General features: G+C 36.9%; 1 protein-coding gene across 5 annotated transcripts in view; it reads left to right on the forward strand.

Moving 5' to 3' along the window:
• CNKSR2 (connector enhancer of kinase suppressor of Ras 2) overlaps positions 1–24,685 on the forward strand; it is a 282,747-nt gene that overhangs the window by 51,486 nt on the left and 206,576 nt on the right. For all 5 annotated transcript variants that reach the window (XM_045089401.1, XM_045089398.1, XM_045089399.1 and 2 more), the window contains exon 2: positions 2,290–2,453. In XM_045089401.1, the coding sequence (XP_044945336.1) occupies positions 2,290–2,453 (164 nt within the window). The remainder of the gene's footprint in view (positions 1–2,289; positions 2,454–24,685) is intronic.

Genomic DNA, 24,685 nt, shown 5'->3' on the forward strand with positions numbered 1-24,685 from the left:
GGGTAAAATTTGGTGGAAAGTAAAGAAATATTTTATGCCACATTAAAGCTTTTTTAAAAAGAGGTACATAACCACTTTTAAAATCTGGTATATATTTGTTCCCATTTTATCTATTGAATAAATGTTACAGTGTTGAAGACTAGTCATGATCACCAAAGAACTTCTCATTCTTGAAAATGGGACAGTTCTTCTTTAAATAAAATAGTATATGAGTGAGTGAGGAGGTTTTAATTGTTACATGTACGCTGTATAGATCCCAGAATCATGAAGTTTGGGCCTTTAGGCCAATAGTATGATGTATTCATTTTTGTGATTTTTGTAGATGGCTTTCTGGACCATATTTTCTCCATACAGAGATTTGAGATGTTGATTTTGACCTTTCAGTCAAAATAACAAAATAAGGTCATTTATTATTTATAATTCAGGTAAGAAAAAATTGTATATAAAAGCACCTTATAGTTCATAAATATGCATATTGACACAAAGTGACATTATTATCATTGTATTATAATATCCTAGCTGTGTATTTGTGATATATTTTAAATTTTAAATACAGGAGCCAAGATACTTCCTATATGATGGGGTAATACATATTGATAGTTAAATTAGGCAGCAATTAATGTGATCTCTCCCTTATTTCTCCTCTGCCACATTTTATGTGACTTGGTCTGTAACCTTACTAATGATGCTGGTGGTGCTGGTGCTCTAAGAGATCCTTTATCATTCCTTTACATAGAAGAATCATAAGAAAAATGAACTCAAAATAATAGCATTCTGTCTCCTCTTACTCTGCAATGTGTTAAGACATGAGTGCCTCAAAATGCCACATACCAAATGTTCCTTCTCTCCACTCTTATTTTTAGGTTTAGCTCTTATCTAAAATGTTCCTGATTTTCTCAACCAGGTGATATAACATAAAATTACGTCTGATTTGTTCATTTTACACTTATTGAGACCTACTCTGTGTGAGTCACTGTGCTAAGTCCTGGATTTTCAGTCAGAAGACACGGTCTTCAACTTCAACGAATTTTCAGGCTATTTACTGGTCATACAGAGATGGGAACAAAATAAAATACAAAGTGGGCATTGTTGTAAAGGAGGTCTGTAGTGCAGAATGGGAGATTGTGGAGTGTGTCTGGAATAAGTCACATAGGAAGGCAAGGTCCAGATCAGGAAGGGCCTTGAACACTATATAAAGGAGTTCAGATTGTATTCTGTCATAAATATGAAGAAACTGAAAAGTTTTGAGATAAAAAATGACATCAGAATTTTTATGTTGGGAGAGATGAACTGGAGGGGATAGTGACTCGCAGCAGGAAACCCATAAAACAGTTTTAGTCTGGATGAGAGATATTTATGGCCTGATTTAAGATTAAGATCTTTCAGTTTTTGTTAATTGCCTCATTTTCTTGGTGTTCCTTACCTAAAAATCTGGAGAAAAGTAATCTTGTTAGTTCAGTTCACCATTTGTTCATCATTTGTATCAGGTTATTTTATAAGTAGTTGAAGCTGACCCATCTGTAGCTTGGCTGTTCACTTATAAAGTGCCCTCAGTAAGCCTGAAAAATGTATCCACTCTGGATTTCACTTTCGAATCTGGGTAAAATCTAAATGTTAGTGGATAAGGGAGTACAGTACAGGTGGGATAAAAAGGTAAGGAACTTGGCTCTGAAGGGAGTACCAAACTAGGGGGGGGGTACACGATCTAAGAAATCAAGGAAAGGTTTTTTGTTTATTTTGTTTTTTTAAGCTGGCAGAAGTTTGGATACAGGAGTCAGTGGCTAAGAAATGGCTGAAATAAAGAGAGCGTTTAATTTTTTTAATTGTTGAAGTGTGTTAAGGGTTGGCACGAGGTGGGATTCCAGAGCACAGGAAGATCTATTCGTCTTGGACAGGAAAGAAGGATAACTCTCCCTCTGCGGTGGGCTTAAAGAAGAAAGGAGGAGTGAGATGTAGGTAAGTTTAGAAGTGGAGAGAACCTGCTTAGTAGCACACTTTATGAAATAACCAGCAAAGAGAAATGCTTGAGAAGTGAGGTAAAGATTTCCTATAATTGCTGAGGAAAATTCAAATAAGAATCTAAGAACTAGGGATATCATGAAGTGGTTCTTTGCCTCCTGCAATCCATATATGGGTTGAGAAAAAGTGGATGATTGAACTAGTTCAGAGTTGGAACAGACTTAACTTGTGACTTGGTAGGAGTTAATGCTTATTTTATTTTATTTTTTCTGTTAGTTTGGTTCCACTGTTTTTTTTTACATTCTGGTCTTCCATATTTTTCTTCTGCAGGTCTTGATGACTGTTTGCAGCAGTATATTAAGAACTTCGAGAGGGAGAAGATCAGTGGAGACCAGCTGCTTCGTATTACGCATCAGGAGCTAGAAGATCTGGGGGTCAGCCGCATTGGCCATCAGGAATTGATCTTGGAAGCAGTTGACCTTCTGTGTGCACTGGTAAGGACATTAAGTGATTGGAAAGGAAACTTGTATTATTTCTATTTAAATTATTTTCCTCTTTTAGTTTTTTCCTTCTTTTTCTTCTCTTTTTAAAAATAATTTAAATGCAATTAGGAAAAACTCCTCTAACTAGAAGTGGTATTTTCCTCCTTTATTAAATTTGGTATACTACATGGTGCCAAATTAAAACTTAAAGAGGCTTATAACTCAACCAATGACATTAATATTAATTAATATTAATTAACCAATATCTGTAATCCCATTAATAATCTGGGGATGTTAATTAAGGGTACAATGACATGGCATTTTATGCCTACCAGATGAACAAAAATTAAGATGTCTGACAAAGATGATTATTGCCAGGATATGGAGAACCAAACACTTCTTGAGCTATTAGTAGGTATAAAAATCTGTTCCATCATGGGGCACCTGGGTGGCTCAGTGGGTTAAAGCCTCTGCCTTCAGCTCAGGTCATGATCTCAGGGTCCTGGGATTGAGTCCTACACAGGCTCTCTGCTCAGTGGGTAACCTGCTTCCTGTTCTCTCTCTGCCTGCCTCTCTGCCTACTTGTGATCTCTGTCTGTCAAATAAATAAATAAAATCTTTAAAAAATAATAAAATAAATGTTTTGATTTAGTAACATAAATATTAAGAAATCTTATTTTAGAAAAATCATCCTTAATGAAATTATTTGAATGTTCTAAATGTATATATACAATAAAAATTGAATATCATATATTATAAGGTTACTTTTGTTGACATACAAGAGAAATCAATGTCAAAATAATCCTGCAAGATTCTGATAATATACTAAATATTACAAAAGGAACATAGATTTTTTTCCATGTTAGGTAAGATAACATTTGATTGGTTTTAATAAAAATTCTTATAGATATTTGTAAGGGGGCTAGAGCTACAGTGAGATAAAAAAGCAACAGTCTTATAATAATCTGTGATTTAAATTAGGCTCAGTCAGTTACTGACACTTGTGGGCAAGTAATTTCATCATAACCTTGGTTTATTTATTTTTTTTTATTACTTTTTTTTAAAGATTTATTTATTTGGAGGGGGCCGAAGGAGAGAGAAAGAAGCAAACTCCCCACTGAGCATGGAGCCTGATGCAGGGCTCGAACTCACAACCTAAGATCATGACCTGAGCTGAAATCAAGAGTCAGACACTTAACTGACTGAGCCACCCAGGTGCCCCACCTTGGTTTTTCTATATAAAATGGAGATAGTAACAGTTGGCTCTTGTAGGTATTGTGAAAAGCAAATGAGATGGAATTTGTGTGGTGCCTGATTCAGTGCCTGACACACAGTAGGTATTCAATAAGTAGTTAACTATTAAGATGATGATAATTAACAAGAAATGAGTAAATAATTATATATAATTCAAGAGTCAGTGAATATACGAGAACTTGTGTGTCAGATATAAGATGTATTTCCTGCCCTCTTGAAAAGCCTATGGGGGAGGGAGTGACACACAAATTATCACAATACTGTATTATAAGTACTAAAATAAAAGTATGAACTAAGTATTATGGGGGCACAGAAGAGAAAATAACTAGCTTTAACTATGACAGATGGGTTCATATTGCAAAAAAAAGTGATATTTAAGGAGACTAGAGGAAGATGAGCATGTGTTTGGAAGAACAAGAGGGAAGGGCATTCTATGTAAATAAAACAACACAGACACAGGCACACAGAATAAAGAGGATGCCTTGTGGGTTTGAACAAAGGTTAGCTATTTTAGACGACAAAATACATGGGAAACAGTGGCAGAAAATTAGTCTTTAAAAGGCCCGATAGGCCCAGACTATAAAGTATCTAAACATCATGATAAGAGATTTATACTTTAGGGTGGATATTGGAGAACCATGTAGGAATGATCAAATACTTGTTTTAAAAATGTAACTGATGGTAGTAAAGAGGAGGGAATGGAGTGGGTATAATCTAAAGACCAGATGAATAGTTAGGAAATGTTTTATTTTTTTTAAAGATTTCATCTATTTATTTGAGAGAGAGAGTGAGACAGAGAGAGAGAGACACTACTGGATGGGAGAGGGTCAGAGGGAGAAGCAAACTCTCTGCTGAGCAGGGAACCTGATGCAGGGCTCATTCCTGGGACTCTGGGATTATGACCTGAGCCAAAGGCAGGTGCTTAACTGAGTCACCCAGGCGCTCCAGAAATGTTTTAAATAATCTTCTTAGGCTATGAGCAGGGTTTAAACTAAGGATGAACAGGAATAGAGAAGATCTGATGAATCTGAGAGGTGAGATAAAGGGAGAAGTTGAGAAAGATTCCATGTTTTCGAGCTGCAAAGATAGTGCAGATAATTTTTCAATAATGAAGGTGGGCAATAGTAGCAAGACTAGATTAAGGTGGGAATATAAATTGAGTTTCAGATTCATTGAATTTGAGTCATCTCTGAGTTATCCAGAAAGAGATACTCGTCAAACAGTTGCACATACGAATTTGGAGCTTGAGAAGTAGCTGAAGATAGAGATTTGGGCGTCTCCAGGGTATAAGGATTGAATCCATAGAGAGAGAGAGATCACCCCAGGAGGGACTCAGCTCCACCCGGGGGTTGGGAAGGAAGAAGAGACTACAGAGGAGGCTTGCAGAGTGCGTGGAGAAATGTGAAGACAGCTTCAAAAGCATTGTCACAAAAGCAAGGGGGAGTGGTTTTTTTTTTTTTTTTTTTTTTTTTTTTTTTTTCCAGTAAGGAACATCAATAATACCAAATTTCACAAAAAGCCAATAGGATAGGCAAGGAAGAACAACCTGACTGTGTGGCACCTGACTGGATCACTTGGTAGAGGATACGGCTTTTGGCCCTCAGGGTCATAAGGTCAAGCCCTATGTTGAGTGTGGAACCTATTTTAAATAAATGTATTAGATGGTTAAATGTCCGCATTCTGCTCAGGTCATGATCCCAGTATCCAGGGATCAAGACTCAACGTTGGGCAACCAGCTCAGCAGGGAGTCTGCTCCTCCCTCTCCCTCTGCCTCTCCCCCTGCTTGTGATCTCTTGCTCTCAAATGAATAAATAAAATCTTAAAAAAATAAATAAAAAATAGACCTGACTGAAAGCATTTTCTAAAGAAGAGTACAATCTGAAACCACATTGATTGACTATTACCTCCCATTTACACATGTCAATCTTAACCTTAATTGTCATTTCTTCAAAAAAACACCACTGGTGGAGGTTAGCCCCTTACTGTTATTCTTTTAACCTTCATCTCATTTTCTAATTACATATTTATATGTGTATTTATCAGTTTAACGTCTGTTTCTTCTGCTAGACTGTAAGCTGTGTGGGAAAAGACATGACGCTTACTAAATACCTAGTGTGTAGCACAGATGCCGGGCAATAGTGGATGCTGAATACTTTTTGAAAGTGGTATTGTAAGAGTCTTGAGATGTTTTTCATATGATAGTTTGGGATCTTCTTATTTTCCTACTCCTGAGATCAGAGAAATCAGCTTAGACTAGAATACACACTTGTGCTCTATCCCTTATCAGAATCAGATCACAGAAATCATGCCAGGTATAAGAGATAGTACTCAACATAAGGTAGGAGACCTCATTGTTTTTGTCTACTGGTCTCCAAATCTGGGTCATTGTGGCCATGAAGGTGCAACAGAAGTGGCTTGGAGATGAGTGCATGATCCAGCAGTCCTCTACTTGCCACATCTTTCTTTTTTTTTAAGAGAGGGAGAGAGTGGGGAGGGGCAGGGGAAGAGAGAGAATCTTAAGTGGGCTCTATGTTCAGAACATATCCTGATGTGGGGCTTGGTCTCACAACCCTGTGATCATGGATCATGACCTGACATGAAATCAAGAGTTGAATGCTTAACCAACCGAGCCACCCAGGTGCCCCTATTTGCCACATCTTTTATAACAGTACATAGTTGGGTGTGTCAGAGTTTGAAATTCAGGAGGTTATGTTTCATAAGCAGGACTCCTCAGAGATAAACCACTTATGTGCTGGATTTCGAGCTGTCAGTTTGAAGAAAGAAATAAAATTGATGATTTCAGTGCTAACTACAAATAGTCTGAACCTCCAGGCAGAGTCTGGCCCATGAAAAATCTCTGCTGACCTAAACTTACTTAGAAAGATGGCATGAGAGATAGATGTCTAGACCATTTCAGTGTTCTCACCATAGAGCTGTGGTACATCTCTTCATATGCTGAGTTTTAATTCCTACACAGTTCTGGGTTTAAGCACCATAGTATTGCATCGTTTTCTAGGGGGAAAAAAACACATTAAATTCATTCTTTCTGTGCTTATTCAGCAATAAATTGGTCATATTCTCCAAAGAGGACAAATATTAAATCTTCCTTCCACCACTTCCTAATAACTATACATCAGCAAGTTAGAAGTGAAGATATCTTCCATTTTATGCAATAAATATTTTCCAGTGAATATCAAGTGAATATCTGAGCAATGAATTCTGATTTACTTCTACATACCATTATAAAATTAGGATGTGAGATCCTTCATCAGCAAGCTGAGTTGACTAGACCAGGAGGTGTTGTTGGGAATGGGGAATTGTTTATTATCTCTTTAAAACTTTAATATCTCTACTGGTTTTTGCTTTATTCCTTATGTCTGTTGTTTTTATTTCTTTTAACAATTATATGTTCATGCTCAAACAGCTATATCACAGGAATTACAGAGATGAAAAAGGCACAGTCAGTGCCCTTTTTTTTAAGATTTTATTTACTTATTTGACAGACAGAGATCACAAGTAGGCAGAGAGGCAGGCAGAAAGAGAGGGGAAGCCGGCTCCCCACTGAGCAGAAAGCCTGATGAGGAGCTTGATCCCAGGAACCTGGGATCATGACCTGAGCCTAAGGCAGAGGCTTTAACCCACTGAGCCACCCAGGCGCCCCATAGTCTATGCTCTTAAAATGTATACAGTCCAGTAAAGAAGATAATAGTCATTAAAAGGTTATACATATTTAAAGAGATCCCAGGAGAGTTCAGAAGGAAATGATGAACACTACTGTGGGGATCCAGGAAGTGTAGGTGGGATTTGCATTGGGAATTGCAGGATAAGTAGATGTTCACCAGACGGAAAGTTGGGGAAAACTTATCTAGGCAGAAGAAATACCATGTGTAAAGACAGAATTGTGAAAGAATATGAAGTGTGCAGAGAGATATGACAATTTTGATTTGGCTGGTGCAGAGTGGGAAGTGATAGGAAGAAAGGCAACTTACGTTTTGTATCATATTATAATTTTTTGCTTAGATTTTTTAGGTTCCCTGCTGAGTCCTTAGCACATAGAGGATATTAAATTAATGTTATCTTACTGAATGAAGTTCTCTGCTTTTACCCAGAGCACTGTAATTTTTTTCTCTTGCCTCTGACTCTGCAGTTTCTGTTCCTAGTATAAGGAAGATGCAGAACGTTTATCAAATTCCTCTGTTTCTTTCAAGCTATGGAGTATTTTCATCTGCTTTATTTTAAAGTTAGTCCTGATGGGGAATAAATGTTATGGCAGTTGATGAAAATCAAAGGTTTGTATAGTAACTTGTTCATTCATGCAACATATATGTATTTAAGCACCAACTATATTGTTTGTACCATGTTATTCTAGAAAGAAGTAAGCTGTTCATGATTTGGAGGTGTTTTAACTTTTTCCTGCTGTTACGCTATCATTTAGTGTCCTTCAATAGAGAGTGCAGTATATTAACGGAAATAGTAAAACATAAATATCAATGTATAGCCCTTAATTTATGCTCTGACAGTACACCTGGTTATCGAGAAGTATAAGTGAATCATTTATGACAGGATAAGAATAGTTTTCATTTCATTCTTCATGCACTTTTCCTATAATAGGTATTTTGCATGAAAATTTAGATGTCTGCAATTGCTAGGATTTGTTTCTTTGCAACATAATTGCTTGGTTCATTCATCTCAAAATCATTCATTTCTCAAAAATATTCATTAAAGCAGTCCTTTTACGACTCACTCACATTTATAAAGCAAAGTATTATGAAACCTAAACACCTGCTCCATGATGCAATCAAATTAAGAGCTCTGAATAAAATAGCATTGGCATTGTAAAATATGTGGTGCCAATATTGAATATTTTGTTGTGTTTAGAGAATTCACCACTAGTGAGGATATAGCCAACTTGATCTTCTAAAATGTTAAGTGTATCCTTCATGTGTTTCTTGTACTTTTGCATGCATGTAATTAAAACAAAAGAACAGTATGAACTTAGCACCAATTATTTATTGGCTATGTTGAATCAGTGACTATGTTGAATCAGTGTAGCTACAACAGGTTCCTGGCAGACATATATGTAAACAAATAGGTAACATATAAGACAAAGAAAATAGCTAACTACAGGCCATGACTAAACTTTTATTTTCTTGATGTAGTTCTTTCCAAATCAGTAGTAATGCATATTTGTCCCATGCATATCTAGTACAAAGCAAGACTGTAATGAATAAATCTGCACTTTTTAAAAGTTGAGGGAATAAGTAGGAGAGGAAGATGGTGGCAGAGTACGAGGACCCAAGGCTCATCTCACAAACACACCTAGATAACTATTTAGTCATCCTAAATACCCCAGAAATCGACCAAAAAGGGCACAGACCAAGCTCCACAACTACAGGGACAGAAGAGGCCACATCATAAAAGATAGGAAGTGTGAAGACAGATCAGGGTGTTGCAGAGGGAAGAGAGCCATGGTCCCAGAGAAGGGCTACAGAGAGAGGAACACACAAGGGAACACATAAGTAAACATTTCCCCAAAGCCATTGGCTTAGAAAACAAGAGATTGAATTTGTGAGTTTTTGCAACCAGGCTTAAAGCCTAGAGTTTTAAAGATCAGTGGGCTTGGCTGGGATGGGGCCCTGAGGGCACTGCACTACTCCTGAGGAGAAGACCGGCAAATGACCTGGGGAAAAACAGCCTGAATTAGCAATTTGAAAAATGCCAGGGGCTGACTGGGGAGAAATTATTCACTTAGAATGCATCCCTGAGAGGCAGCTTTCACAGAGACATCTCTCTCCCTATGAAGAAAGGAGCTAGCTAGTGCCATTTCCCTCCCCCACCTCTCAGCAGGAACACTGGCTACCTGTTTATGCCAAGCCCCACCCACCACACTCTGGCAGGACTGCCCTTCACAACCAGGTTTGCCTCAGTCCAAGCACAGCAGGACTCTCCCACAGAAGACCAGCACAGACACCACATCTCCAGACCAGAGTCCTGCAGGGCCTCAGTTCTGGTGGAGCTAGTGTCAGGTCTCATTTGACAAGCAGGCCAGAGCACACTTTTAAAACTCTCCATATGCAGGCCAGGTACAAAACACTGTCTACAGCAGGCAAGGAGAGCCTCTGCAGATGACTGGCCTGAAGAATAGACCAGTCAGAACACAACAGCAGAGCACATGAAGCACACACCAGAGACACTCTGTGAAGTGCAGACCCTGGGCACTTTATGACCTCTTCTTCATAAAGTAATTACTTTCAGGGGCAGGAGACATAACTGACTTTTCTAACACGGAGAAGCAGAGACATAGATGAAATGCTAAGATGGAGTGATTTACCCCAATTGAAAAAAGAAGATAAGGCCATGGCCAGATATCTAAGCAAAATTATAAAAGTAACAAGCCTGATGGAGAATTTAAAGTAACAATCCTAAGGATACTCACTGGGATTGAAAAAAGAGTAGAAGACAACAGTGAGACCCTTACCACAGAGCTAAAAGTGTTAAAAAAGAATCAGAGATGAAGAATGCAAGTAACAAGATGGGAAACAGGCTTGATGCAATAAACAGCAGGCTGGAAAAGCAGAGGAATGTGTTAGTGACCTAGAAGACAAAATAATAGGAAGTAATGATGCTGAACAAAAAAGAGAAGGATTATGAAACACAAGAATATACTTAGGAAATCAGTGACTATATCAAACATAATAGCACTCATATTATGAGAGTCCCAAAAGAAGAAGAAAGAAAAAGGGGACAAAAAACTTATCTGAAGATATAATAGCTGAAGTTTTCAGCTGGGTAAGGAAAATGGACTTCCATATCCAGAAGTCACAAAAAACTGTCATCAAAATCAACAAAAACAAAGCCAACACCAAGACATTGTACTTAAATTTGCAAAATGTAGTGTTAAAGAAAATGTCTTAAAAGCAGCAAAATAGAAGTCCCTAACTTACAAAGGAAAGACCCTTATGGCTAGGTGGAGATTTCTCAGCAGAAACATGGGATGCCAGAAGGCAATGGCAGGACATATTCAAAGTGCTGAATGTGAAAAACCTGCAGTCGGGCGCCTGGGTGGCTCAGTGGGTTAAGCCCCTGCCTTCGGCTCAGGTCGTGATCTCAGGGTCCTGGGATCGAGTCCCGCATCGGGTTCTCTGCTCGGCGGGGAGCCTGCTTCCCTCTCTCTCACTCTTTGCCTGCCTCTCCATCTACTTGTGATCTCTCTCTGTCAAATAAATAAATAAAATCTTTAAAGAAATAACAAAAACCTGCAGTCAAGAATACTCTATCCAGCAAGGCTATCATTCAGAGAAGGAGAGCTAGAGTTTCCCAAACAAAAACTGAAGAAGTTCATGACTACTGAGCCAGCTCTACAAAAAATATTAGAGCAGACTCTTTGAGTGGAAAAGAGACCCAAAATGACAAAGACAAGAAAGGATCAGTGGAAATCTCCAGGCACAACAAAACAAGTAATAATATGGTACTAAATAGATATATATCAATAATTATTTTAAAATGTAAATGGACTAAATGCTCCAATCAAAAGACACACGATATCAGAATGGGTAAAATATCAAGACCTGTCTATATGCTACCTCCAAGAGACTCATTTTAGACCTAGAGACATCTGCAGATTGAAAGTGAGGGGAAAGAGAATTATCATGCAAACAGATGTCAAAAGAATGCCAGAGTAGCGATACTTGTATCAGAAAACTAGACTTTAAAATGAAGGCTATAAAAAGACACAATGAAGAGTAGTATATAATCATAAAGGGAACAATCCAACAAAAAGATATAAAAATTTTAATTATTTATGAACCCAAATGGGTTCATTGACATATATAAAACAATAACAAATATAAAGGAAAGAGAGGAGCAAGAAGACAGAAGAGTAGGAGGCCTAAATTTCAGCTGGTCCCAGGAATTTGCTAGATAGTGATCAAACCATTCTGAACACCTATAAATTCAGCAGGAGATCAGAGAGAAGAATAACAGTAATTCTATGAATAGAAACATGACCACTTTCTGGAAGGTAAGACATGCAGGGAAGTGAATCTGAGGTGATCTATGGGAAGATAGACTGTAGGACAGAGGTGGGGGAGAGAGCCCCTATTAGCCAGCTCCGAGAAAGTGACAGATTAGTGGGGCACAAAATCAGAAGTTTTAGAAGTCTGCTCCACAGAGGGACCTCATTCCAGTGGCTAAGCAGTGTGGAATCCTCACTGGAAAAGTGTGGTCTCAGGACCCTCAGGGTCACAGAAATACCAGGGGTGCCTGAGTGTGGCAGCACTCCCAGGTATCAGAGCAGGGAAGCCATCTGCAAAGATGGAGTTGAGAAGTGGCCTCTCAGCTTGGGGTTGCCAAAAACTGTGATCTGAGGCAAAGTCAGGCCACTGCTCTTCAAGCAGGGACTCCACAAATGGCAGATCTGGAAAGCCTCCCCTTTCTCCCTGCAGGAGGAGTGGTATAGGAGCAAGTTGCAGGAATCTGCTGGGTTTGGAGACTCAAAACAGGGTCGTGTGCCAGAGATAGAAATCTCTGGTCACAGGTTAGGTGTCGTTTTTACCCTTTTAGCATTTTGTTCTCTCATTCATCTGTTCTTCTCTGAACAAAATGGCAAAATGAAAAAAACTCACCTCAGAAAAAAGAATGAAAGACAGTACCAACTGCTAGGGACCTAATCAATACAGACATTAGTAAATATCAGAACTAGAGTTCAGAATGACAATTATAAAGATACTAGCTGGGCTTGGAAATAGCATAGAAAATACTAGAGAATCCCTTTCTGGAGAAATAAAAGAACTAAAATCTAATGAAGTTGAAATTTTTTTAAAAAGCTGTTAATGAGGTACAATAAAACAGAGGCTCTTACTGCTAGGATAAATGAAGCAGAAGAGAAAATTAGTGATATAGAAGACCAAATAATGGAAAACAAAGAAGTTGAGAAAAAGATGAACAACTACTAGATCATGAGGGGACAATTCGAGAGATAAGTGATACCATAAGACCAAACAATATTAGAATAATTGGGATCCCAAAAGAAGAAGAGAGAGGAGCAGAAGGTACATTGGAGCAAATTATAGCAAAGAACTTCCCTAATTTGGGGAAGGAAACAGGCATCAAACTCCAGGAGGCACAGAGAAAGCTTCTCAAAATCAATGAAAATAGGTCAACACCCCACCATCTAATAGTAAAACTTAAAAGTTTCAGAGACAAAGAGAAAATCCCAAAAGCAGCTCAGGACAAGAGGTATATAACCTACAACAGTAGAAATATTATTACATTGGCTTAAGACCTATCCACAGAGACCTGGCAGGCCAGAAAGGATTGGAGCATTAAATGAGAAAAATATGCAGCCAAGAATACTATATTAAGCTAGGCTGTCACTGAAAGTAGGAGAAATAAAAAAGCTTCCGAGAAAAACAGAAACTAAAAGAATTTGCAAACACCAAACCAGCCCTACAGGAATTATTGAAAAGGGTCCTCTAAGCAAAGAGAGAGCTTTAAAGTACCACAGACCAGAAAGGAATAAAGAAAATATACAGTAACTGTCACCTTAGAGGCAATATAATGGCACTAAATTCATATCTTTCAATAGTTACATTGAATGTAAATGGGCTAAATGCCCCTAATCAAAAGACACAGGGTATAAGAATGGATAAAAAAAAAAAAAAAAACAAGACCCTCCAGTATGCCTTCTGCATGAAGCTCATTGTAGACCCAAGGACACCTCCAGATTTAAAGGGAGGAGGTGAAAAGTAGTTTACCGTGTTAATGATCATCAAAAGAAAGCTGGGGTGGCCATCCTTATATCAGACAAATTAGATTTTAAAACAAAGACTATAAAAAGAGATGAGAAAGGACATTATCATACTTAACGGGAATGTCCAACAAGACGATCTGATAATTTTAAATATCTATGCCCCTAACATGGGATCAGCCAATTATATAAACCGATAGATAACAAAATCAAAGAAACACATCAACAATAATACAGTAGTAGTAGAGGACTTTAACATGCCCCTCACTAAAATGGACAGATCATTTAAGCAAAAGATCAACAAGGAAATAAAGGCTTTAAATGACACACTGAACCAGATGGGCATGGAAGATACATTCATAACATTCCATCCCAAAGCAACATAATACACATTTTTCTCTAGTGCACATGGAACATTCTCCATAATAGATCATATCCTGGGCCACAAATCAGGTCTCAACCAGTACCAAAAGATTGGGATTATTCCCTGCATATTTCCAGACCACAATGCTTTGAAACTACAACTCAACCACAAGAGGAAAGTTAGAAAAAACTCAAATACATGGAGGCTAAATAGCATCCCACTAAAGAATAAATGGGTCAACCAGGGAATTAAAGAATTTTAAAAATTCATGGAAACAAATAAACATGAAAACACAACTGCTCAAAATCTTTGGGATGCAACAAAGGTGGTCCTAAGAGGAAAGTATATAGCAATACAAGTCTTTCTCAAGAAACAGGAAAGGTCTCAAACACACAGCCTAACCTTACACCTAAAGGAGCTGGAGAAAGAACAGCAAATAAAGCCTAAATCCAGCAGTAAAAGAGAAATAATAAAGATCAGAGCAGAAATCAATGAATTAGAAACCAGAAGAACAGTAGAACAGATCAATAAAAGTAGGAGCTCATTCTTTGAAATAATTAATAAGATTGATAACCCCTGGCCAGACTTAGCAAAAAGAAAGGAAAAAGGACCCAAATAAATAAAATCATGAGTGAAAGAGGAGCAATCACAACCAACACCAAAGAAATACAAACAATTAGAAGAACATATTATAAGCAACTTTATGCCAGCAAATTGGACAATCTGGAAGAAATGGATGCATTCCTAGAGACGTTTAAACTACCAAAACTGAACCAGGAAGAAACAGAAAACCTGAACAGACCCATAACCAGTAAGGAGATTGAAGCACTCATCAAAAATCTCCCAACAAACAGGAGCCCAGGGCCAGATGACTTTCCAGGAGAATTCTACCAAACATTTAAAGAAGAATTAATACCTATTCTTCTGAAACTGTTCCAAAAATAGAAATGGAAGGAAAACTTCAAAACTCATTTTATGAGGCCAGCATTACCTTGATCCAAAAACCAGACAAAGACCCCATCAAAAAGGATAATTACAGACCAATATCCTTGATGAACACAGATGCGAAAATTCTCACCAAAATACTAGCCAATAGAATCCAACAATACATTAAAAGGATTATTCACCACAACCAAGTGGGATCTATTCCTGGGCTGCAAGGTTGGTTCAGCATCCTCAAATCAATCAATGTGACACAATACATTAATAAAAGAAAGAACAGGAACCATATGATACTCTCAGTAGATGCTGGAAAAGCATTCAACAAAGTACAGCATCTTTTCTTGATCAAAACTTTTCAAAGTGGAGGGATAGAGGGTATATACCTCAATATCATCAAATCCATCAATGAAAAACTCACAGGGAATATCCTTTTCAATAGGGAAAAACTGAGAGCTTTTCCCCTAAGGTCAGGAATATGGCAGGGATGTCCCCTATCACAACTTCTATTCAATATAGTACTAGAGAGAAGTCCTAGCCTCAGCAATCAGACAACAAAAAGAAATAAAATCATCTGAATCAGCAAAGAGTAAGTCAAACCCTCACTATTTGCAAATGATATGACACTTCATGTGGAAAACCCAAAAGACTCCTCTCCAAAACTGCTAGAACTCGCTCAGGAATTCAGTAAATTGTCAGGATATAAAACCAATGTACATAAATCAGTAGCATTTCTTTTCTTTTAAAGATTTTACTTATTTATTTGACAGACAAGTAGGCAGATAGGCAGGCAGAATGAGAGAGATTGGAGGAAGTAGGCTCCCTCCTGAGCGGAGAGCCCAATGGGGGGCTCAATCCCAGGACCCGGGGATCATGACCTGAGCCAAAGGCAGAGGCTGTAAACCACTGAGCCACCCAGGCACCCAAAATCAGTAGCATTTCTATAGATTAACAACAAGACAGAACAAAGAGAAATTAAGGAGTCAATCCCATTTACAACTGCATCCAAAACCATGAGATACCTAAGAAGAAATCTAACCAAAGAGGCAAAGAATCTGTACTCAGAAAACTATAGAATACTCATGAAGGAAATTGAGGAAGACTCAAAGAAGTGGAAAAACATTCCATGCTCATGGATTAGAAGAAAAATATTGTGAGAATGGCAATGCTACCTAGAACAATCTACACATTTAATGCAGTCCCTATCAAAATACCATCAACTTTTTTCAAAGAAATGAAACAAATAATCCTAAAATGTGTATGGAACTTAAAAAGACCCCTAAGAGCTAAAGGAATGTTGAAAAAGAAAACCAAAGTTGGCAGTATCAGAATTCCATAATTCAAGCTCTATTACAAAGCTGTAAACATCAAGACAGTATGGTACTGGCACAAAAACAGACACATAGATCAGTGGAACAAAATAGAACCCAGAAATAGACCCTCAACTCTATGGTTAACTAATCTTCATCGAAGCAGGAAAGAATGTCCAGTGTAAAAAAAGACAGTCTCTTCAACAAATGGTTTTAGGAAAATTGGACATACACATGCAGAAGAATGAAACTGGAACATTTCCTTACACCACACACAAAAATAGAATGGATGAAAGACCTCAGTTGAAGAAAGGAATCCATCAAAATCTTTGAGGAAAATACAGGCAGCAATGTTTTTGACCTCAGCCATAGCAACTTCTTCCTAGAAACATCACCAAAGGCAAGGGAAGCAACGGCAAAAATGAACTATTGGGACTTCATCAAGATCAAAAGCTTTTGCACAGCAAAGGAAACAGTCAATAAAACCAAAAGACAACTGACAGAATGGGAGAAGATATTTGCAAATGACATATCAGATAAAGGACTAATACCCCAAATCTATAAAGAACTTACCAAACTCAACACCCAAAGATCAAATAATCCAGTCAGGAAATGGGCAGAAGACATAAACAGACATTTCTGCAGAGAAGACATCCAAATGGCCAACAGACACATGAAAAGTGCTCCACATCACTCGGCATCAGGAAATTACAAATCAAAACCATAGTGAGATAACACCTCACACAGGTCAGAATGGCTAAAATTAACCACTCAAGAAATGACAGGTGTTGGCGAGGATGCAGAGAAAGGGATCCCTCTTATGCTGTTGGTGGGAATGTAAGGTGGTACAGCCACTCTGGAAAACAGTATGGAGATTTCTCAAAAAATCAAAAATAGAGCTACCCTACAACCCAACAATTGCACTACTGGGTATTTACACTAAAGATACAAAGGTAGTGATCCAATGGGACACGTGCTCCCAATGCTTATAGAAGTAATGTCCACAATAGCTGAACTATGGAAAGAGCCTAGATGTCCATCAAGGGATGAATGGATAAAGAAGATGTGGCATATATATACACATATATACACACATATATACACATATACATACATATATGCATACATACATATGTATACATACATATGCATATATGTATGTATATGTGTATATATGTACACCTGCAATTGAATATTATGCATCCATCAGGGGAAAAAATGAAATCTTGCCATTTGCAATGATGTGGATGTACCTAGAGGGTATTATGCTAAGCAAAATAAGTCAATCAGAGAAAGACAAATATATGATCTCTCTGATCTATGGAATCAAAGAACAAGACAGAGGATCATAGGGGAGGGGAGGGGAAAATGAAACAAGATGAAACCAGAGAGGGAGACAAACCATAAGAGACTCTTAATCTCAAGAAACAAACTGAGGGTTGCTGGAGGGGAGAGGGTAGGAGGGATGGGGTGGCTGGGTGATGGGCATCAGGGGGGGTATGTGCTATGGTGAGTATTATGAATTGTGTAAGACTGATGAATCACAGACTTGTACTTCTGAGACAAATAATACATTATATGTTAATAAAAAAACAATAAAATAAAGGAACTAGTTGATAATAACACAATGATAGTAGTGGACATTAGTACCCCACTTACATCATTTTCTAAACAGAAAATACACAAGTAAACATGGATTTGAATGACACACTGAATGAGATAGACATAACAAATATATTCAGAACATTCCATCCTAAAAAATCAGATTACATGTTCTTTTCAAGTGTACATGGAATATTCTCCAGAATAGATTACATATTAGATCACAAAACAAGCCTCAACAAGTTCAAAGAGATTGAAATCATATCAAGCACCTTTTCAGCCCACAATACTGTGAAGCTGGAAGTTAACCACAAGAAAAAAAGTTAGAAATATAAATAAATAGAGGTTAAACTACATGTTACTAAACAATGAGTGAGTCAACCAGGAATCAAAGAAATTTAAAAATACATGGAAACAAATGAAAATGAAAACACAATGGCCCAAAACCTTTGGGATGCAGCAACAGTGGTCCTAATAGGTAAGTATGTAGCAATGTAGGCCTACCTCAAAGCAGGAAAAATCTCAAATAAATAACCTAACCTTACACGTAAGTAGCTAGAAAAAGAACAACAAATGAAAGCTAATGCCAGCAGAAGAAAGGAAATAATAAAAATTAGATCAGAAGTAAATGATATAGAAACTAAGAAAACAGTAGAACAGAACATTGGACCTGGAGCTGGTTCATTGAAAGAATTAATTACATTGATAACCTTCTAGCTAGACTTACCAAGAAGAAAAGAGGAAGCACCCAAGTAAATAAAATCACAAATGAGAGGGGAAAAATAACAACAACTGCCTTGTAAAAACAATATTAAGAGAATATCATGAAAAATTACATGGCAATACATTGGACAACCTAGAAGAAATGGATAAAAGCTTAGAAACATAAACTACCAAAACTGAAACAGGAAGAAAGAGAAAACTTGAAGAGACAAATAACCAATGAAGAGATTGAATCAATACTCAAAAATCCCCCAACAAACAAAAATCCAGGGACAGATGGCTTCAGGGAAATTCTATCATACATGTAAAGATAACTTATACTTATCTTCTGAAACTATTCCAAAAAATAGAAAAGGAAGAAAAACTTAAAAATTAATTCTATGAGTTCAGCATTACCTAATTCCAAAACTGGATAAAGACTCCACTAAAAAAGAATTACAGGTCAATATCTCTGATACTATATCTCTGACAATACATTAAAAAATCATTCATGATCAAATGGGAGTTACTCTTGAGTTGCAAGAGTGGGTGAATATTTGCAAATCAATGTGATACATCACATTAATAGAAGAAAGAATGAGAACCAAATGATCATTTCAATGATGCAGAAAAAGAATTTGACAAAGTACAATATCCATTCATGATAAAAATTCTCAACAAAGTAGGTTTAAAGGTATCATACTTGAACATAATAAAGGCTATCTATGAAAAATTCACAGCCAACATTATCATCAATAGGGAAAAACTAAGAGCTTTTCCTATTCAGTCAGACATAAGACAGGGGTGTCCACTCTCATCACCGTAATTTAACATAGTACTGGAATTCCTAGCAAAAGCAGTCAGGCAACATTAAGAAAAGGCATCCAAATTGACAAGGAAGAAGTCACATTTTCACTATATGCCATGAAACTCTCTATGGAAAACCTGAAAGACTCCACCAAAAAACTGGTAGAACTGATACAAGAATTCATGTATAGAATCAATGTATAGAAATCTGTTGCATTTCTATACACAAATACCGAAGCAGCAGAAAAAGAAATTAAGGAGTCAGCCTCATTTACGATTGCACCAAAATCAGTAAGATGCTAAGGATAAACCTAACCAAAGAGGTAAAAGATCTGTACTCTGAAAATTGAAAAATACTCATGAAAGAAATTGAAGATGACAGAAACAAGAGGCAAGATATTCCATGCTTGTGGATTCAAAGAACAAATATTGTTCAAATGTCTATACTACTCAAAGCAATCTACACATTTAATGCAATTCCTATCAAAATACCACCAGCATTTTTTGCAGAACTGGAACAGTCCTAAAATATTGGTGGAACCAAAAAAGACCCCAAATAGCCAGAGCAATACTGAAAAAGAAAAGCAATGCTGGAGGCATAGCAATTCCAGACTTTAAGTTATATCGCAAAACTGTAGCCATCAAGACAGTATGGTACTGGCACAAAAACTGACACATACATCAATGGAACAGAATAGAAGACCCAGAAGTAAACCTACAACTATATTGTCAGTTAATCTTTGACAAAGCAGGAAAAGAATATCCAGTGGGAAAAAAGACAATCTCTTCAACAGACAGTATTGGGAAAACTGAAGAGCAACATGAGAAAGAATGAAACTGGACCAGTTTCTTATACCACACACAAGAATAAATTCAAAATAGATTAAAGACCTAAATGTGTTATAGACCTGAAACTGCAAAAAACTAGAGGAGAAAATAGGTAGTAGACTCTTTGATATCAGCCATAGCAACTTCTTTATAGGTATGTCTCCTAAGGCAAGGGGGGAGAAAGGAAAAATAAACTTGGGATTTCATCAAGATAAAAAGCTTCTGCACAACAAAGGATACAATCAACAAAACTAAAAGGCAACCCGCAGAATGTGAGGAAACAATTGCAAATGACATATCTGGCAAAGGGTTAGTATCCAATATATATAAAGAACTTAAAAAACAACTCAAAAAACAAATAATCCAATTAAAAAGTGGGCAAAGACATGGACAGACATTTCTCCAAAGAACACATCCAGATGGCCAACAGACACATGAAAAAGTACTTAACATCACTGATCATCAGGGAAATACAAATCAAAACTACAGTGAGATATCACTTCACACCTATCAGAATGGCAAAAATCAATGACACATGAAACAACAGGTGTTGGTGAGGATGTGGAGAAAAGGGAAACGTCTTGCACTGTTGGTGGGAATGTACACTGTTACAACCACTCTGGAAAACAGTGGAGAGATTCCTAAATAAGTTAAAAATAGAACTGTTCTATGATCCAGCAATCACATTACTAGGTATTTACCCAAAGAATACAAATATACTAATTCAAAAAGATTCGTGCACCCTGATGTTAAGATCAACATTATCTAAATAGCCAATTACGAAAGAGTCCCAATTGTCCATCAACTAATGAATGGGTATAGAAGTGCTATGTACACACAATGGGATATTAACTCAGCCATCAAGAGTCTCTTAAATATAGGAAACAAACTGAGGATTGCTGGAGGGGAGTGGAAAAGGATGAGATAATTTGTGATGGGCATTAAGGAGGGCATGTGATGTGGTGGGCACTGGGTGTTATATGCAACTGATGAATTATTACAGTCTACATCTGAAACTAATGATGCACTACATGTTGGCTAATTGCATTTAAATTTTTAAAAAATAATAAAAATAAGAGAATGAAATCTTGCCATTCCCAACAATGTGGAGGAAATAGAGTATATTATGCTAAGTGGAGTAAGTCAGATAAAGGCAAATACCATATGATTTCACTCACATGTAGAATTTAAGAAACAAAACAATCAAAGGGGGAAAATAAGAGAAAGGAGAGACAAACCAAGAAAGACTCTTAATTGTAGAGAATAAACTGATGGTTACCAGAAGGGTGGTAGCTGGGAGGATTAGCAAAATAGGTGATGGGGTTTAAGGAGTGCACATGTTGTGATGATCACAGGGGGATGTATGGAAGTGTTGAATCACTACATTGTATGCCTGAAACTAATATAACACTGTATGCTATCTAAATTTAAATTAGAATTTTTAATTAAATTAGAATTAGAATTTAATTTAATTAGAATTAGAATTTAATTAAACCATAGCACATACCCTCCCCAATGTCCATAACCCCACCCCCTTCTCCCAATCCCCCTCCCCCTAGCAACCCTCAGTTTGTTTTGTGAGATTGAGTCACTTATGGTTTGTCTCCTTCCCAATCCCATCTTGTTTCATTTATTGTTCTCCTACCCACTTAAACAACAGCTTAAGTGACTTTATATTTTAATTTGTAAGATCTGTGTTATTCTTTTTACATTATTCTAACCCTTTCTAAGAAAATATTGATATGCTAGTATTATATATAAAGGAAATTAATGTTGTATGGCAACCAATGGCTATAGAATGAAAGTTACATTACAGGCTGATTGATTAGTTTCCTCTCTAATGAAATATTATTATTTGAGCTTCCTTAAGAAATTGTTATGTTTATAAATGGATGTTTTCTAATGAAAATCATTAATACACAAAAATGAAAAATGAGAATCCTTTTATACTTCAGGGAAGGTGCTTTAACACAGGGAAAAACTTCTGAAAATGGTTTCAGGAAAGCACTTCAGATGCATCATTGAAATTTAGTTCATAGAGTCCCCAAAGGGCAGCTGGGAATGAGCTTTGGAGGGGACCAGCTCATGTTCCTGACCTTGGAGAAGGCCTTTCCCCATCCATCCCCCAGCTAGTGAGTGACATGCATATTCAAATGTAATTGAAGATCTTAACAGGGGGAGATTAATTTTGATTACCCAGGTGGGCTCCAAATCCAATCACAAATGTCCTCATGAGGGAGAGGCAGAGGGAGATTTGGTACACACAGAAGAGGTGGCCATGTGACCTCAGAGGCAGAGACAGGAGTTATATAATGACCACAAATCAAGGAATGTCAACAGCTACCAGTTTCTTTATGAGGCAAGGATTAGAAGAATCTTCTTCCAGACGAAGCATGTATCTGCCAACACTGTGATTTTAGCCCAGTGGTAGTGATTTTGGATTTCTGATCTCTAAAGTAAGAGAAAGCAAATTTTTGTTGTTTCAAGCCAAATTAATAAAGAAGTTGGTATAACTTGCTCTTATCTAGTCATTAGAGAATATCTTCAATAAACTTTTAGAAGGATTTCCTTCTTAATATACTGACAAGGTAGATAAAATCTTCCAAATGTTTCAAATAATCCATGCTCAGATGCAAGAGAATCTGAATAGAATGTTTTATTTGTGCAGAGAAAATGTTTTGACTTGAGAGAATATTGCAATTCAAATTTAGTAGTGGGTATTTTTTTTAAAGATTTTATTTATTTATTTGACAGACAGAGATCACAGGTAGGCAGAGAGTCAAGCAGAGAGAGAGGAGAAAGCCGGCTACCCGCTGAGCAGGGATTCCCAATGCTGGACAAAGGCAGAGGCTTTAACCCACTGAGCCACCCAGGTGCCCCATAGTGGGTATTTAATATACTATGTTGTGTTTTTTGTTTTTTGTGGGTTTTTTTTTTGTTTTTTTTTTAATTTATTTTTTATTTTCAGCATAACAGTATTCATTATTTTTTCACCACACCTAGTGCTCCATGCAATCCAGGCCCTCTATAATACCCACCACCTGGTACCCCAACCTCCCACCCCCCCCCCGCCCCTTCAAAGCCGTCAGATTGTTTTTCAGAGTCCATAGTCTCTCATGGTTTATGGGGCACCTGGGTGGCTCAGAGGGTTAAGCCTCTGCCTTCGGCTCAGGTCATGATCTCAGGGTCCTGAGATCGAGCCCCACATTGGGCTCTCTGCTCAGCGGGGAGCCTGCTTCCCCCCACCAGCCGCCTGCCTTTCTGTCTACTTGTGATCTCTGTTTGTCAAATAAATAAATGAAATCATTAAAATAAATAAATAATAAATAAAATTAAAATAAAAAGAGATCCATGGCTCCAAAAGGAGTATTCTTTTAATAAAGAATGTAAATTTTTTGCAAAGAACATTCAGACTTTTTATCACTATGAGACCTTCAATGGTAACATACATAACTTTGGTATTTATTCATATATGTATATGTATATATGTATTTATATATGTATGTGTATATATATGTATGTATATATATACATATGTATGTATATATATGTTTTTAATGTTTGTTTCCAAACCCTCCTCTAGTCCCTCCTTTTTTCCTCCTCCAAGTTTCTTTTCTTAAATTATAGAAATAAATTTCATATGAAGTAGTTACCCAGTGGTTGTTGACTTAATACAGCTAAATTTATTGTGCCATTTGCTTCCCTTTTTCATACCCCTAGTATTTTATCTACCATTTCACTTAGACATCCCCTCACATATGGCCTTGTGACTTGTAGTCCCATTCTGAACTCTATCTACTCTAAGCTCTGTAAGCACACAGAAAATCTCCCTGTGCCTCATTGTCCTCAACTGTAAAAGGAGGATAAATCAAACTTAGAATTCATTTGGGCTTCAGAAGCTATCTAAAATTCCTTGGGTCTTATGATTTTCTATAAGGTAGTAATACTTTTAATTTTACACATGACAATAATGTATATGCTGCTAAGTAGTTTAATGAAAGTCATCCTTTGAGCAGGTTAACCAGCCTTTCTTGGAGGTGTTTTACAACTCAATCAGCTCTTTTAAAATTTAATTGTAACTTATTAAATCTTTCCCTAAGGTTTATTTGTAGAGATCTTAGAGTGTTTTGCATTGAATGTGTTTTTTAAAATTTATTTATATTGAGTCATATAACTTATTTCTGCATTAATTTATAGACATAATATTTAAAGTGAAATAGTAAATATTACTGCAAATTCAAAAGTGAGACCAAGGAAAAACAAGAAAACAAAGTTAGCAAAAAGCCAGTATGATTGTTTTCAATGCGCTTCATATTTGACTGTGAGCTAGTGCAACCATGACAAAAATAAAAATTAATTCAGTTTCATAATTTGTATTATAAAAAAGAGAAAGCATATTGGTTCCACTGAGGAATTAGTTTTCTTCTGGTACCATATTATAGAAGAAATTTCTTATGTGTCATTATGGATAGGACACAAAATAAAGCTATATTGCATATGATTTATTTCTTTTTCATTTTATCGTTAGGTTGTGCTTTCTTTGCACACTTGGGGAAAGCAGAATTTTTCATAGCATCTATATTCATGACTATGCATATACTAATAGAATAGATATTAAAAATAATTACTGGGGTGCCTGCGTAGCTCAGTTGGTTAAGCATCTGCCTTCAGCTGGGGTCATGATCCCAAC

The sequence above is a fragment of the Mustela putorius genome, unplaced genomic scaffold, assembly GCF_011764305.1.
Source record: "Mustela putorius furo isolate JIRA1106 unplaced genomic scaffold, ASM1176430v1.1 tig00003836_pilon_pilon_pilon, whole genome shotgun sequence".
Classification (NCBI taxonomy): Eukaryota; Metazoa; Chordata; class Mammalia; order Carnivora; family Mustelidae; genus Mustela; species Mustela putorius.